This window comes from Planococcus citri, chromosome 2, assembly GCF_950023065.1.
Source record: "Planococcus citri chromosome 2, ihPlaCitr1.1, whole genome shotgun sequence".
Lineage (NCBI taxonomy): Eukaryota > Metazoa > Arthropoda > Insecta > Hemiptera > Pseudococcidae > Planococcus > Planococcus citri.
Window position 1 is genome coordinate 25,307,869 of NC_088678.1, and position 18,898 is coordinate 25,326,766.

The 18,898-nt window shown below is 35.4% G+C and overlaps 1 protein-coding gene across 1 annotated transcript; it reads left to right on the top strand.

The window, feature by feature from the left end:
• The first annotated feature begins 5,572 nt into the window (after positions 1–5,572).
• Positions 5,573–18,739, top strand: LOC135833677 (uncharacterized). The gene is made up of 5 exons (XM_065347441.1): positions 5,573–5,798; positions 17,675–17,902; positions 17,981–18,117; positions 18,198–18,268; positions 18,386–18,739. The coding sequence occupies exons 2-4, from the start codon at positions 17,678–17,680 to the stop codon at positions 18,259–18,261; spliced, it is 426 nt and encodes a 141-aa protein (XP_065203513.1). The 5' UTR covers positions 5,573–5,798; positions 17,675–17,677; the 3' UTR covers positions 18,262–18,268; positions 18,386–18,739.
• Positions 18,740–18,898: the final 159 nt, after the last annotated feature.

Here is an 18,898-nt window from a genome sequence, read left to right on the forward strand (position 1 = left end):
GCAAAAATTATGCATTCTGCTTAATACAAGGGCCGTAAAAGAATTAATTATATTGCCTTTGATCTTACACCCCAAAGCAAATTTAACTAATTCTACTCAAATTTCAGGCGCTCTCTACTACGATTGGTCACGCATATTAGATGCGAAAATAACTCGAATTCCAGGTATTTTCGCAATGATAAGCCAACACTTGCCCAACTGGAACAGCGCCGGTCCATACTACCCAATAACGATGTATGACGAGACCATAGACGCTATTCGCCGACAATTCATACCAGAGACCAACAAGAAGAGAGACATCCTGCTACTACCACCTACCATACCTGCAGCCGGAAATGATCAAACCTCAGCTGATCAACTAGAAGCTACACAGGAATCAGCCATAGACCTATCTACTGACGAAACCATGCAACCATCTCCACAGCCAGGAACTTCGTCAAGTTCGAACATATTAATCAATACCAATAATCCTAACTCAAATGTATCTTTGATGGAAGTCGACAATAATCCGACCCCATCCACTTCTAAAGATTTTGATTTAGTAAATTTAGCTACGAAACAACCCGTTACAATGACAGAAGCACTCCAAGCCAGCGACTCCGGCGAGCCACTTAGATGCACGATTCGGCGAACGGCCAACGACACGTTTGAAATTACCAACTCGAGACCTGTGGCCAGTCACCGAATGACAAATGGCACTGAAATACCTCGTAGCGCTGAGGAGATGCCTCAACCATTCGTACGCCTTCAAAATCTACAGTCTTGGGCTGAGGAATCGGAACAGGACCCAGAGGTCCGCCGAGCAGCAGGAATAATCCAAAGTTTTAATTCAGGACCCAACAGATACATACGCGCACTGCAAACCCCTGAACCAAACCCGGAAGAATAAGTAAAACTGTATCGAATTCGTAAATTTTACTTTTAGCTTTAGCACTAAACACTAACAATAAGCTTAGCATTAATAATTCGACCCACTCTAGAGTGTCAGTCGAATTTTATAAATATAAATTTATCTAATATTTTACATTCGTTCAACAGTTTGGAGAATACATCGTAGTTGCCAAAATAGAGATGATACGTAAATATTTAATCGATATAACACCATCATATCCACTCACAAGGAGATACCCCAACTACATAACTGATGGACAAATCAATATTTGTAAAAATTTAAAAATATATTTAAATTTTATTCCTTTAAGTATGTACATAGTATCTAGGTTAGGACTCAGGAGTAGACATATTCTACCACCCTTCATACTGTACGCAACAATTTTTCGATCCAATGAGAGAATTAAAGAACCCAGGGTGACATAAAATTTTTTTTTCTATAAAAGATCCAATCATTTCCGACAATCTTCTTCATTTTTCAAGTCACACCTGGTTAAAAAATTGCGCGCTAATTAGATAAAAATACGTATGACAAATGAAAATTCAAAAAATACGACTCAAAAATTAAGGAAAAAACCGGAATTTGGGAAAAATAGTCAGTCATACGTAAATAAAAACTTAAAAAATGTAGGTCAAATTTCTACAATAGGTCAATAAATCGACAACGAACCGACATCATCAGTAAATACGTAAAATAGCTCAAGATCTAACTAAAAAACTCGAATAAATTGAGAAATGGAGTGAGCAACTTTTATGTATCTTAATCAACAAACCATAAACAAAAGACTCTTTTTCGAATTGACTCCTTTTCTAATAGTTATTTGGCTACCTACTAACCCCACTATTTTTCAAATTTTTACTAATTAAAAAATAGTAAGATATTCAATATCATCCATGATACAAAAATAATTTTTTTTTAACCCCATTCAAAATCAAGCCTGATAAGCAAAAAAAAAAAAAAAAAAAAAAAAAAAAAAAAAAAAAAATTAACCCCCAAAAATCGTTACCACCTTCCGAAAAACTTCCTCTTTTTGAAAATTTCTGCGATATAATTAGCATGTCAGCCGTATGTAGTCTTTCATCAAGTAATAGTTAGAGCTCCTCAGTCTTTTGACGTCTTGTTATTCTCCTACAATAGTTTCAATGACTCTACACGCCACCGCGTGTGAGTGCTTGTCAAATGGACCGTTGGAACTTTATCAGGGCCACAAATTATTCGAAATCGAATAGTACCCAAGACTGACTCTAATATACTCTTGTTGACAACACATATGGAGGATGTGTGCAATTATGATTGCAATCGAAATAGTCCCGCCTCCGTACCATCTTTGAAAGTTTGTTCCCTCAGAAATAAGCTGCAACAGCGCAGTGCAAAACTGAGGGGCAGTGGCATGCATATAGGACTGGAGGGGGGATGGCAGGGTCTGTACGGCGTGGGATCAATCTCCTCTATGCTTTTTCATGATCCGTGATCCACTTCGATGATCTGCTCTCCTCTGAGTGAACTCACGAAGGGGCATTTGATAGAGGGCAGATTGGCCCCACTGCCGTAAGGTAGTGCTTATATTACGAACCCCTTATATTGAAAATATTGGTAACGTCTGAACTACTTTAGGAAATAGGCTAAGTACAAATATATACGCGACATACTCGCGCATATAAGGCGGCACCCTTCTCTAATTAAGAAGGGTCGCGAGCCTTTGACGTTTATGGCCGAAGATAGGGATTTTGGACATAAATAACCAAAATCACATAAATTCTTCAATTTATGTAAAAGTATTTGTACTTAGCAAGTGCGCTATTGGTCCCCCCTAATTAGGGGTGGAGATTAAGACAAAAGTAGCGTCTTTATAATAACGATTTCTACTCTGAAGAAATCACTAGTGTTTCGGCAATTCGCGATAGTCGGTTCATTCGTCGATGTTGATTAAATTTACGTCATGGAAGCGCCCCAGTTGAGGGGAGTCCATGGCGAAGACTTTTCGATTTACACCATTCCGCGCATGGTTAATACTACTGTGAAACCTAGATTAATCGATCCTCAATCGATTAATAACGTGAGCCTTTTTGGTGTTGAGGGATTTATCCGGAAATCACCTCAATTCGCAAAGTTCAAAGTGATACCTCGTTTAGTTAAGTGTCATCAAGCCTACAGTATTGGACAGGCCAAGATAAGCGATGACAAACGTGTACAGTTTGAAGTAAGTGGTGGAAACGCCAACTGAAATAATTATAGTGCATAATATTAACCTTTTCTCGTGGAGATATGGACCATGGTGTTGCCTCCACGATGACTAAACTAAAATGCTTCATTCTCGTGTATATATTATGTGAATGTATTCTTCTCCTATTCTATGTCTTCTGTTGTCGACTAGGGTAAAATCTACTTGATAGATTATTGTCAATTTTGGTTGACCTGTGTCACTGTGTGACCTGGTCATATTATGAAGAAATTCGTTAGGTGATACTGTCTCACTAAATTTATAGACTGCCTTGTATACCAATGAATTTATGTAAAAAGTGTAAATATACGTAGTAAGTAAAACAGAATTCGTATTTATTGCGTATATTCTTTAAATGATGTATAGAGCGATCAAGCAAACTACGCCCTTCTGAGCTATCTAGGTATTCGAAAATATTCCCTGCCTAAGGAATATTTCTAATCTTCCTCCCAATGGTATTTATTCCCAACTATATCATTATTAGTATGTTCGCCAGAAAGCACTATATCAACATAATGATAATGCATTTCATCGAATTTCAAGTGAGGAGGTGGATAGCAAAACGCAATAACTCCAAAATTACGAAAATTGAGTTTGATATCTATCCTTATGTAAAATTCAACGGGGAATCCATTCCCGGTGTCAGATTTTGTCCATCAGTTGAATATCATAGCGCAATCGAGGAAAACAAGTCTGATTTTAGAGCTAAATGCATTGAAAAATGAGATTTTGTTTGCAAAACGCAATAACTCCACTACTTTTTATACATTTCAGTTGCGCAGATGTGGTAACACTGTTTTTTTTCATCGGGTGGGTACTGAAAATCGTTGGGTAGGAGTTACTTAAAAAAATGGTGCTTTCGTTGCCACTCTCTGAATGCCATATCACACACAGGAATTGTTTGAATTTGACATTCCAGTTTTTTAATTGTTTTTTATCGAAAATTCTCGATTAAACATCAATTTTTTCAAATAAAAAATACGTTTTTTTGCAGAAAAGAAAAACCAGTGCTGTGAGAACGAACGAAACCGGGAACGGGAACGCCTAAAGAACGCTACTTTTTAAATTTCCTTCAAAGAACGAACGGACAGTCACACAAATCTTCTTGAAGAACGTTCTTACTCAAGAACGGGGACAATAAAATTGCGAGAACGGAACGGGAACGGGAACGGAGTGCTAATTTTGCGTTCTCAGATGTTCTTTCAGGGTCCTCTAATTACCTCCCAAAATTCTGAAAAATAGGGAAAAATAAGCTTTTTCCACAAACTTTTACTTGTTTTTTGGTAGAATTGAAGAAAATGAAAAAATTTCCACCAAAAATTGCTTGGCTTGTACCACAGAACACTATTGAGAACGGGAACGGGAACACAGGAACATGAATTCTGGAAATTTTTTTGAGAACGGGAATGGGAACAGGAACGCTTCTGCTTATGGAGCAGAAGAACTAGGAACAGGATCGAGGTGTTGCATTTGGGAACAATAAGGAACAAAGAACGGCGTTCTTTATGATGAGAACGAAGAACGGGAACGGGAACGAGCACTTCCGCATTCTCACAGCACTGAGAAAAACACCAAAAAAAAAAATTTGCGTTCAAAACGCAATAACTTTTTTTTCTTTTCCTCACTGTGCTTACCCAGGTGACCGAAATTTTGAAATTGAGTGGAAATTTTATTTGTGGCACCTTCCCCTTTCATTTGACACCAATTTCAGAACTCGACCCCCCACCCTTCCCCTCCTGACAATTTTTCCTAATTTCCCAAAAAAACCAAAAATGGAGTTATTGCGTTTTGCTATCCACCTCCTCAAGTTTTTTTTGTAATTTTTTTGTAGGTAATTTTGTCGCTAAATTTTTTTTTTTTTTTGCATGCTGGCCGATTGTTTGGTGTTGTTTTGGAGCACTAGTGTTTGTATGTACTTTGTAGGGTCTTAGTACAGTAGGGTGGGGTGAGTAGGGTGTTTGCATATTGTGTACTTTAATTTCAGTGTTCAGGGTTACCAAAAATATACACGGAGCAAAAGAGGGAAATTAAGTAAGAAACTTTGGTGATCTCTCTCGTGATTGGGTGAGAATAGCCGAGCTACGTACGTGATGTCACTGCAATGTTACCATGCTTCGTAAGTTCATACACGGTTATTCGGTCAAGTGTCAAGTCAAAATCAAGGAGATCGAGACGAGTGCTTTACAGAAACAGAACTCTACAAAATACGTCGACCCAAAATTTACAGAAAATGTAAGAAATTAGGGTTTTTGAGCGCTCATGATAAACTCATAATGGACTGCAGAGTGCAGACTGCTGTAATGCAGTTTTATTTACAGCAAACTGTAATTTTTTTTACATTTTCTGTAACTTGCTGGAGAGTGCTCAATCACCACTATTTTTATTGTTTTTTTGGTGTTTTTTTTTTTCGTGAAAAATAGGTATTTTTGGCTGGCAGCATTGGATCGAGATGGTGAGGATGGTGAATGATGTTTGTTTGAACAGTAACCGGCTGTACGATATAGTGTGTCAATATTAGTTTTGAACATTGAACTATTTTTCCCTTTTTTCGTCATTTCTACGAAGGTATGTGGGTAAGGTACATACATATACATACGTATGATCACTAATATTAACAATAAGTAACCATATTTTCAAGTGAAGAATCGTGAACGTTTTGAAGTATTCCTGAGTTTTGAATAATTGGTGAGTTATAGATACTCGTATTATTTAAAGATTTTCTGAATAACGTTTAATTGTGTAGCCGTGATCAAAGATCAAACTATCAATAATCGTGAGTTTCTGTCTTTCGCCAAACTGGTCACTTCGGCTGAAATAATGCTGAAAATAATAATTCACATCATCATAGGTATAGGTATATTACATTTTATGATTTATTGGGTGGCATTTTGCGTCGGAGTAGTAGAACAACCACATTTGCATAATAATTAGTGCAAATCGCCAAAAAATTGTGAAATTTTGAGTAGATAATTTAGCCAAAAATTACGTATAAAAACGTAAAACTTGATAGAATGACTTCAAAACAAATAATAATTTGAAAATAACCCAGAGCTGATAATTTGAGCGAAATTTTGTGAAAATTGTGTGCATTATAGGTATACAATTACAGAACATTAGGTAGGTACCAAATAAATACCAATAAAAATTTATGTCATGTCATATCATCTGTTGAATAAAATTTCGCAAAAATGACTTGAAATATCTTTGAAACAAAAAAATGGGAATGAAGGAATATAACGTTATGTGTAGAATGCACTGAAAATTGTCAAAATTGGATATAATTAAATTACCTATATATAAATACTCTAAATAGGTACCTATTCAATCAAAGTGGTTATTTATTTTTGCGTTAGAATTTTTCTATCCAATCCATTTTTCAAGAAAAAACTTTCCCCAGTTTTTCAAACCATATCGAATCCTTAGAAAAGAGACCCCCAAAGTTGAAAAAATCAGATAAAATGAGAATAAATCGGAATCAGGAAAAATTTTTTGGAAATATCTCATTTCCACATTAGAACATATAACCCTCCTTTCCAGAAAAAAACCATTGCTGGACCCTTAAATGATCTCGGCTCTCTTGTATGGAGCCTTCCCAAATATGTATTTGGAAAAAATAAAAAGGATCAAAAAATTTATGTCTGTTGAAAATTTTTCATTGATGGGCAGAATCTTTCTAAATAAGTCTAATTTCAAGAAAAATTATCCTGGTTCCCTTATATAAAGCCCTTCAAAATCGAAAAAAAATAAACAAAAAAAAATTGAAAAATTGATAGGTACTTCTCTGTACCCACAAATTTTTTAACATTTTCAAGAAAACCGCTCCCTTGGTCCTCCAAATTATGTTCATGAAGTTGAAAAATATCGAAAAAGATGAAAAATTGGTGTCTGTAGGCACACAAATTATTTGAAAATTTTTCACCCCTGAGCAAAACCCTACTTCTAGAGTAGTAGATAATTATTCTTTTTTCAGGAAAAATCTTCTCCCAGTCTAAAATAACAGAACTAATAACTATGAAATTAATTTTATATACTGAGGGAGGATAGAACCAACTTCCATTTTTTCATCGTGGGTGTTGGGGGAGGGTGGAGCAAATCTAAAACATTAAATAGTACATTTCTGATCAAAATAGACCGAATCCAAGGATTAAAAGTAAAAAAAAAAAAAATACTGTAAAAAAGCGAAAATACTGAAAATAGTTTGTAAATTTTTCAAACTCTTACCACTTCTATTCCAAGCTTTTTCCTCTATCTCCAATGTCCGCTTTTTTCATCATGCAGAAGGGTCAAGAATATCTAACAGTATTTTTTTAAATAATTAGAAAGTAAAAAAAAAACAAAAACAAAAAAAACGTGAAAATTTCAACTTTTTGGATTTGTTAAATATTTTGAGAAATTGGCGGGGGAGTGGGTCTTTCTAGCATGACTTATTTTTACTAGTATGGTTGAAGAACCCGACAACTTTAGGGTACTAACCACTATTTTTTTTCGCAAGTACCTAGGTAGGTATAAATAAGAGCTCTCCTCTCTAATCCACAGGTTAATTAAGAGTGAAGATAGGAAGCTAAAATTGATATAATACCTACGAAGTTGATTTTACCCGAGTAAGGACTTGACTGAGGTGTTGGAACTCGACAGTTCACAATTTTAAAAATTTTATCTGATACTTTCTTAGATTTTTTCATATTTTGTAAAAATGGCGGGCTTACTGGCGCCACTTATTTTTCACCGAGGGGGCTGAAAAATTCACGACGGAGAAAAAGTTATGTATCCACTATACATAAATAAGGTACACTCTAATGTCAATAAATACTTAGATCCCTCCTACAGTTCATCTAAAGTTTTGAAAGTTGACAATTGTTGACTTTGAAGGTGAATTTGTGTATAAATTTTTGAGACCAACAAAAAATGTTATTTTGAGTAATTGCCTATGTTTGAAGTTGCAGGAACTAGAGGTTATAATTAAATTACAAAAATTTGGGGTGTCTTGAACATTGGTCTGGAAAAGTTAATCTCTGGAAATTCACAAAACTATTTAAGGATGATAACATAGGTACCTATAGGGATAGGTATTCAATATTCATGTATGTAATTGCAAATAGGCCTGATAAGTGAAAGGAAAATCTTGAAAAATTGTTTGTTTGATGTTTCAAATTACGATCGATTTTGATTAAATACTTTGTAGATGAGTAGGTACCTACTTTTGACGTTTTAATTTTCAAGTATTGTTGATTTTTCTCTAAAATAGGTACATAATAGATTTTGGTTTAAATTCTTTTTGGAACTGCACAAATTTTATTTATGGCTACACGTAAGAATAAGTAGACCCTGATTTCAAAAACGTATGTGTGAATAAACCCTAGGTGGCCTATGGTAATGAAAAAAAATATCAACGTCATTCCTATTGAATTCAAATAGAAATCTTTTCTATTCGCATGTATTGTTAAGGTATTCCTATAACTTACTCATGCCATGTCATCTGCTCAGCTCTCGTTGCACTAATTCGATAATTACACTTCTAGGTTCACTTGAAGTTAAGCGACGTCGACGTCTTTAAAATGGCTGAAATCATTCCCAAAGTGTATGATATCTTTCGACCAAATCCACAAAAGCTGCAAGAATTGGCAGCGATTACTATTTGTCTGGAAATATGGCGTTATGAATTGAAGAAATTACGTACAAGCGATACCTGGGAAAACTTTGAACCACGTCCTCATGCTACAAATATTTTATTGAAAACTTATTTGCCTGGTTTACCATCTGGTATCTACCGCATACTTGACAACTATGTCGAAATATTAGGCAATTCATTGACAGTCTGGGCAGGAGAGCATTACCTAGGAATATTGCGTGCCTGTTGTAGTAACCATTTGCAGTCTTACAAAGATTTATTCAAATATTTTGATGATTTCGTATGCGGTTACGGCGGTACTATACATTTTGATCGGACAGCCAAACGTATGATGCAATGTCAAAGATTTGATCTGAATGAAAAGTTCGCCATTGCTTGTGTGTATTTTTTCGAAGACAGCATCGAAGAAATGTGGCCACTGGTATCAGAAAATGAGCTGTGGCGTATTCGTAGATTCAAGTTTTCAGAATATCCGCATTTATCATACTGGATTTGCCGTCTCAGAAATATATTGAATAAGTTAACTTTTCCAAACTGCAGCTTGAGGGATTATTCTGTTGATGAATTCATGTTTGGCAAGTACATACCTTTAAGAGCATTAGGCCCAATGAACTATTTTTGGAATCGTATGCCTTTGGAAAATCGAATGAGGAATGCTTACTCATTTTTTGAAGGTCATATGAAAGGGTGTTTCGTTGAGCACATTCTACCAAGACTGGATGATCAACAGATCGCAGAAATCGTCAACGAGAAATGCAGTGATATTATGCATTCCTTGTTGCAAAACGCCAGGTATGATGAAGAGTTCACTTTAAGGACTTGGATGCACATTAGAAAGTTTACGAGCGTACGTGATTTTACCAGACTTGTTGTGAAAATGTTGTTAAATGAGGTTATCTTAATGAAATGGGCGTACGCTTTTCCAGAACGTGATTCCGACAGCCTCGTATATATGTGTCGTGAAATATGGAACAGTATTCCAAATAATTTTAAACGATCTGCAATTAGAGACATTTTATCCAACAGCAAATTATTCAAAAAAAGATGTTCCATTATTCACGATTTTCAATTATATTCGAACGACGTCGAGTTCATATTCACGATTCTGTACGATGCAAGTTTCAAAGAAAAAAGCTCATTCTGGCATAAATGCTGGCATCATTTGATTTTGGAAATTCGAAGCGAAGATTTGCAACGAATGATGAAAATTTGCTTTAGATATGAATGCGAGATTACTCAATTTAAAGAAAAAGTCATTGCAACGAACGCAAATGTACATCGCTTCTGTGTTTCATTATTGCTTCATTCCCATTTTGGTAAATTGAACAAATTTATAGATTTTTTATGGTCTGACATACAAGCAGCGAGAAATTTCAAACAACAAATACTCCGGTCAGCTTTTTTCACTGGAAATTATTGTTACGTTAATCTTATAATTGTCCGAAATCCGAAATACTTCGATGAATTCTTTAACGATGCATATAATAATGTTGATCTATCCAACGACTTTAAATGTCAACTTATGTTGTCTCCTTTAGTACAATCTTGTTTGTCAGACTACGCTCGTTCATTTTGCTGTCTGGATGAAATTATGGAATTCATCGACATATTTGCTTTGAGAGAAGAAACTCTACTGCAGATCAAAATGCGCATGATAGATTCATTAAAAGAGCGTTTGTCTTCAGATGGAATGAGTCAGCGTGATTCACGTTTGTTGGAGTTATCGAATAAATTTTTATTGTGGTGTTTGGGGAGTGAGGAGGAAGTTACGAAATTCAAGCTGAGCTTTGCTCCTGAATCTGGTACGTCAGATAACTCAGCTTGACAGATTTTATAGAAATGCGACCTGTCTAACGACAGGTAGGCAGTGATTTGGTTTACCTACCTATTTAAACTTCAGATTTCATTCATTATTTCATTCATCGGTACTCATTCTTGTTTTATTTTTCAAGATTGAGTTTGAATACTTTACTTACGAGTAAGCTACTTATTTTTATGGTACCTACCTATCTACCTACTTTTGGAAAATAATTCTTCAAATTATATATTACCGATATTTTTTTAAATTTTATGTGTAGGTAGTTTTGTATTTAGGTGTACTAGTAACCTTATGAACTGTGTTGGTCTGTACATATAGATAGGTAATTATAGATTGTTTATTCAGGGTTACTTTGTGATTCGCCAAATCAACCCCAGAAAATTTGAACATGATGATTGTGATTTTGTATACCTAATATTTGAACCTCATACCTACCTAGTACAATATTTGTGCGTAATGGTGTTTGTTTTTTATTTTTTGGTTATTATGTTCTGAAACCGCATGCGAAAAATTGGTATTTTTTGTCAGGTTCGGAGGGGAGAGGAGAATAAAAGTTACCTTCAAGTTGGCGTTTTAAAGGGTTTCACGCCATCTTCAACGGTTTTGAACCGAGTGACTTGAAACTTGCTATTTAGGTGAAGATACCTTACTCAATTTTTACAATTTTTTTTTACCTCAACAACGACCTCAAGTTGAATTTTGAGTCTTCGAAGATTTCTAATCAATGTAGAGAAAGTTTCAAAGTCGATAAGAGAAAAGTGACAAAAATTATTTTTCTAGAGTTTTTTTTTTTTTGCAATTTTTCCTACCATAATATACTTATCAGTTATCACTATCAAAGTTGTTCGTTTTTATGAAGAAAATTTCCATGAAAACTTAGTCCTCTAGTACGGGCAGGCGGGCACCGAAACGAAAATTCCAAAAAGAGTGCAACCGGCAAGATATAAAAATTTGGCAATATATAGTCGAAAGCAGACCTTTCCCGGATCCTGAAACCACCATTACATTTTTGAGATCGGATTGCAAAACCATTTCAGGGGTTCCCAAAGTTGTGAAAATTGCCTATTTTTTTCCTACATATTTTGACTTATGAGTCTTCACAGAATATAGGTAGGGAAACGATTCTGGGCTTAAAACACTCGTAAAGGACCACCCTTCAAATAGCTACTCATAAAAAACCTCGCTCAGTGATTCTCAACCCTTCAGTGGTTCCCAATGTGGAAATTTTCAAAATTTCTATTTTCAAGTCGCGCGTTCAATCGAGTAGGTATTACTCGGAGGGTAATTGCGCAGCTGAAAAATGATCTCAGTAAAAAGTTTGGGCATTTCATGAGGATTTCAAATATGTGTCAGTTTTTGCCCTAGCGTTGATAGGGGTTGAAATAAGAGGGGTTGAAGGGGAAAAAACATGGTTTTATGCAATAACAAAAAATTTCTAATTTCGTGTTGTACAAGCTTATATCGTTTCTTATACTTGATATATTGTAATTTCTTACCCCTATGAGTGATTTCATCACTTTCATCCCCTAGATTCTGTGAAACATGAAATTTTTCAAATTGAAAAAAAATCTGAAAATTGAAAATTCGTCATAATTATTATTATTATTATTTGCTGTTCGAGTATACATAGCCGAGCCTGATATCGTTGAAATGCCCTTTACCTTTATTTTTACCAGAGAGCACCCCCCTCAATTTTGAAACAATGCTATAGATCGACGATATTGGCGTAGTTTTAAAATAATTCGAACTCTCTTTTCATCGTTCTATCTGTAGTAAAATTGATCGAGTAAAATACTTCTGTTGAAAATTATAATTTCCATTATTATTTGATCTACCCATTTTTTGGAGACAAACTACATATCAAAGGGCGAGCCGCGAGGATTCAAATTGGACAAAAACACTAATTCTATGCAAATGAATAAAACTGAACATCGATAAATAAAATGGTTAGATCTAACTAGATAGAGAAAATGTCTCTATTTAGATAGATCTAACTAGATATAATTAGATCAAATTATATACAGTTAGATCTTTCTAGAAAGAGACATTTTCTCTATCTAGTTAGATCTAACCATTTTATATAATATAATTAGATCTAATCCATTTTTTCCGGGGATTTTAGAGCAACTTTGGCGGATTTCATCTTTGTTTTCCCAAAAGAGTAACTGATGTTGTCGCAGCCACTCAAAACGTACGTCCAGAGAATAATACTCGAAATTTATCAGCTTTGATATTTCGTTTTCAAGGCATTGAGAAATTCATGGATCGGGAGGTGCGGCATTCTTTCTTTTTATTCACAATTTCTTGAGTTTCTGTAACTTTTCATAATGATATGGCGAATAAATGACCAAATACGTGTCGTTTCCACAGATGATCGCAGCAGATACAGCATCATTTTTTATGGAGTAGGCCAAATGCGCAAAAATACGTGTATCTGCCTCTTCGTAGTGTTGGCAAAGTAAACCGGAAATTTTCGCAGTCCCATTCTCGATTTCAACAGTTTTCCCTCTTTCTTCAGACATGCCACCGAGATAAACTTTTAAATTCGGGAACAAATCCGAACGATCACTCCATTTTGAAGACAAATATTTCAAAAGATTGGCTTTATTCGAACTGTTACTTCGATAATTAGACCAATTACTAGGCGAAGGCAACTCGGCACAATCGAGAGGGTTTATTTCAATACTAGCGACGATTTCTTTCATGTCTTTTGAAAGACTCATCCAAAGAAAAATCATAACGATCGGCGACAAAATGAACTACCTATTTTGCAGTTATTTGGGGAGACTCTTCAAAATTATGGAAGCATATTTGGTTCTAAGTTCTTCAAAATTGCGGGCACCTGAACCTTGATATTTTTGGATGAACGCTATTGCATCAAATATTACACAAGTGTTGATTTTTTCATCATGTTTTGGTGATTCATACACAACTCTCCTACGTCTTTTTCCAAAACATTTAAAAATTCAGATTTCAAACTCTTTCTTGGGACAAACATATTATTTGAAGACGGCTCAAATAATGATGGAGTGTAAGCACACCATTTGTGTACAAACGCTTTTTCTTTTTCGGCTGTGTCATTTTCAACAAAAGATATGTTTTTCAACATTTTGATTTCATCTTGATAAATTTCCTTCAAAACTACACTTTTGGGTTCTTTTTTCTTCGCAGTCTTGAATGGCTGTAATTTTGGAACTTTGTCCGCATGTCATCAAGATATTTTGGGAGGCATTATGTGTAGTTGTGATGACCGGCAGCAGCCCTAAAAGGCACCATATTTTGAATATGTACGTATATGGAGAACATTTTCACGTTCAAAGAGTTCAAATTATTTTAAAACCACGCCAATATCGTCGGATCTATAGCATTGTTTCAAAATTGAGGGGAATGCTCTCTGGTAAAAATAAATTCACAGAATCTAGGGGATGAAAGTGATGAAATCACTCATAGGGGTAAGAAATTACAATATATCAAGTATAAGAAACGATATAAGCTTGTACAACACGAAATTAGAAATTTTTTGTTATTGCATAAAACCATGTTTTTTCCCCTTCAACCCCTCTTATTTCAACCCCTATCAACGCTAAGGCAAAAACTGACACATATTTGAAATCCTCATGAAATGCCCAAACTTTTTACTGAGATCATTTTTCAGCTGCGCAATTACCCTCCGAGTAATACCTACTCGATTGAACGCGCGACTTGAAAATAGAAATTTTGAAAATTTCCACTTTGGGAACCACTGAAGGGTTGAGAATCACTGAGCGAGGTTTTTTATGAGTAGCTATTTGAAGGGTGGTCCTTTACGAGTGTTTTAAGCCCAGAATCGTTTCCCTACCTATATTCTGTGAAGACTCATAAGTCAAAATATGTAGGAAAAAAATAGGCAATTTTCACAACTTTGGGAACCCCTGAAATGGTTTTGCAATCCGATCTCAAAAATGTAATGGTGGTTTCAGGATCCGGGAAAGGTCTGCTTTCGACTATATATTGCCAAATTTTTATATCTTGCCGGTTGCACTCTTTTGCGATTTTGAAACGATACAGCGTTCGGTGCCCGTACTACTCTCCTTCTAATTTGAAATTAGGTAAGTCATCGTGCCAGAGAGTTTTCCAAATTATCAAATAAATAGTAAAAATCTAAAAAAGTGAAATTTAATGTTTAGGTTTGATTCATATTTGTCTGAATGAAAGGCACTGTTCAAGCTTTTTGACCAGTCTTCTCCTCTTCCACCTTACATAGCAAGAATATGTACAGTTAAAACCCAGTTGAAATGGACCCAGGACCCATGGTCTTCTCTGCATAAGAGAACTTTTGAATCAATAGGAATGTCTTTTGCTAAATGGTTTGCTAAAATTACTGCGTAATAAGCGAGAAATCTCAGAAAAAATTGTGAAAAAATTACCCCCTCCCCCCCCGAATAAATCACCAGGAAATTGGTTTGAAAATCATTAGAAAAAATTAATAAAAAAATAATAATAGAAAGTTGATAGGTAGGTAGATATTTTTAAAACAGGATAGAAATTTAGTGAAAGCCAATTGGTAAAAAAAAAAAAAAAGGTAGGTTTACCTACCATCAAATCACCCGAAAGGTAATGGAAGAAATAACTAGAAAATACATGGGAGATCACTAGAGAAAATTATTCTGAAAAATAACGACTAAAAGAATGGTAAACAAATTGCTAAAATATTGATACCTATACCTATTAGTCAGGTCTCAATTTGACAAAAAAAAGCTCCCGCTCGCGATTCATGCTAAAAGCAATTTTATGATTGATTCTTGTTCTACACACTAAAGCGAATAAATTTAGCTTGTATGCCTATTTTTCCCCCTCCCCCTTTTCCGAGGGTCCACCCCCCAACATTTGAAATTTGTGTATCTCCTAATCTATGGGTTGTACAAAAAAAATTATGAAACAAAAATTGTTCCTTGACATCAGATCTTTAATTTGAGTTCATCAAAATTTGTTTTGGAGCAACCCTTCCCCTTCAAATTTTGTAAATACCCCTCAAGAAAACATCAATATTACATTTTTCACATTTTTAAATTAATGAAAAGTTTCAAAGTTGAAGAAAAATCTGTAATTGCTAACAAAAAGTGTTCAGAATTGAATTTCTTTTCCAACGAATTATATTACGACCATTTTCCACCCCCCTCCCCGCCACCAGGGTGATCCCACCTCCCCCGGTTACAAATACCAGACAACAAGGGAAAAAATCCAACGCAAGTTGTTTCGGGTTGAAATTTGCATGGTAGGTGGGTACCATCAAGAGACTTACGCGTGGAAAGTTTTGGACCTACAGACCCAGGGCCTTTTTGAAAAACCTCCCCTTTTCTAAAACTACAGTAAAAATAATAAAATAAGAATTTTAAGAAAATTAACCATTAAGGAGTAGGGTGTCGTTTTCGCATGATTCGATACCGCTGAGTATGAATATGACGTCAGATTTTCTGCTACATTCATCTAACCCCCTCCAGAGCCCCCAGACCCCCACCACAAATTTTACCATTTTTGAAAAGAATTACCTACTTTGGTTATTGGTGATATTGGTATCGTTTTCATATGATTCGAACCCCCTGAGCACAAATATTGCGTCAGATTTTGTTTTACACTCATACAGCCCCTCCAGAGCCTCAGCCCCCCCTCAATTTTCACTTTTCTTGAACTACGGCTACTTTTATAATAGGGGTCAAAAATACATCCAATAATTGTGTTTAAAGAATTGTGCCTAACAGTTGAAAATTTTCAGCGTGGAAAGTTTTGGACCCCCAGACACCCCCCCCTTCAAGAAACCTCCCCTTTTCTGAAATTACAATAAAAATAATTTTCTCAATCCCATGTGAACTCATGAAAATTTCCAACCCCCTCCCCTCAAATTTACCCCTCAAATGACGTTTTTTATGCATTTTAATAATGAAAATTGAGGGGGGGCTGAGGCTCTGGAGGGGCTGTAACTTGATGGTACCCACCTACCATGCAAATTTCAACCCGAAACAACTTGCGTTGGATTTTTTCCCTTGTTGTCTGGTATTTGTAACCGGGGGAGGTGGGATCACCCTGGTGGCGGGGAGGGGGGTGGAAAATGGTCGTAATATAATTCGTTGGAAAAGAAATTCAATTCTGAACACTTTTTGTTAGCAATTACAGATTTTTCTTCAACTTTGAAACTTTTCATTAAAAATGTGAAAAATGTAATATTGATGTTTTCTTGAGGGGTATTTACAAAATTTGAAGGGGAAGGGTTGCTCCAAAACAAATTTTGATGAACTCAAATTAAAGATCTGATGTCAAGGAACAATTTTTGTTTCATAATTTTTTTTGTACAACCCATAGATTAGGAGATACACGAATTTCAAATGTTGGGGGGTGGACCCTCGGAAAAGGGGGAGGGGGAAAAATAGGCATACAAGCTAAATTTATTCGCTTTAGTGTGTAGAACAAGAATCAATCATAAAATTGCTTTTAGCACGAATAGCGAGCGGATATGCAATTGAGACCTGACTATATGTGTTTTGAAAAAAAGAAAAATGGAAATACTTAGAGCTAAGTCTTCTAACAAGGAAACTTTTCGAAGTATCCGCCCTCCCATTTGAACGGATTCGTGATTTTGAAAAAGAACAATGTCTGATGTCTCTATAATCAAAATTTCAACTTCTGAAATTGATTTTTCAAGTTTTAATGAATTTTTGAAAACCTGAATAATCCTTCTTTATTATTTTTGACATTTGACGATTTTTTTAAATGGCGTACCTATTTATTCAGTAAAAATGAATGAAATAATTAAGTATTGCTTACCTTTAGCACGATTTCCGAATTCTCCATTGGGGGGGGGGGGTAATTCTCGACCGCTGTTTTACAAATTTATTCATATTTCAGCCAGTTTATTTGCGGACACCTCGAGTGTTTTTTTTTAATTCTATTTTTAGGGTAAATATATTCTAGGTAGGTACTCAAAAAAGTAAACTCTCGAGATTCCTACCTGGAAATCGGCTCAAATGTCATATATCTACTGGAAAAAAATTTATGGAGACTCCAAAATGACCGAAGATGGCAAAATCTTGTTCTGGAGCGTTGATATTAATTTCAGGACTAATTTCTATCAATTTTAAGGTAATGGACGACGAAATGGATGTTATGGGACTGCTACGTAGTTTGCAACGAGAAAATGCGAAGAATAAGTTATCACGGAAAGACATTTCACAAATTATATTCCAGTGGTATTTAAAGAAAATGGGGTTCATCCAGATCGATGACAGTAAATTTGAACGGAGAGTCTTTGGCATAAATATTCCATTCGAATTTGAATCGAGGATCGATGACTCCTACGTTGGGTTGGCAGTAAGAAGCGTTTATTTCGTAATTTTATTTGTAAATATTTAGTTATCAATATTAACCCATCGCATCGTTTTATTTTAGCGTCGTCCGCATGCTTCGGCGTACCATGGTTGGAGTTTGAAATCTTACTCTTTAAATCCAGAGCAATGCCATGTCGAGAAAGACGCGAAGAAATTACGTGCTGAAATGAAGAGGTTGCACTCCAACTTACGAAAAGCGTAAACCCCCTTTTTTTCATTATCTACCCATTTTTGGTTGTATGTATAAGGGTCAAGCTAATCATTGTTTTTGATTTCAGTTGGGAGAATATTCAAGACGATACAACATCGTCATCGTCGGAAATGGACACGGATACGGAATAGGTATTAGGTAGGTATTGAAATGTTTTCGAATAATGATCACAAATGCATAGGTAGATAATTTTTTATTAATGATGATAGTGTCGAATTGTCAAACTTTTCGCTAACGTTTGCTTTCTGTTTACAGATCGAATGCCACCGTAATGGACCTTACCACCTTTCAAAGACCCCTGGTACAGTGCTTATCTTATTCTTATAGCTGCGGTCAACATATCCAATGTACTTCAGCAAACAAGTAGTTTTATTGAAGACCTTCATTAGCTATCTTATCTTCGGTATAAAGATGTAAAGAATAATCAATTACCTACCCCCATATGCAGTTTTAATTTATTTTGCTCTCCAATACAATTATTTGATCAATTAATCTGTAATTTTTGGCAATTCATTAGTATTAGTAATGCATACCTACCTAATTTATATGAGGAGCTTGGTGACAAAGTTAGACAAACGCCACTGAGGGCGCATACGGAAAGGGACCTAACGGACCAAAAAAAAAAAAAAAAAGTTCTCCGAAATTGTTGTAGGTGAACCCTTCAGAGTTCCTACAACAATTTCAGAGAACATTTTTTTTTGGTCGTTAGGTCCCTTTCCGTATGCGCCCTCAGTGGCGTTTGTCTAACTTTGTCACCAAGCTCCTCAT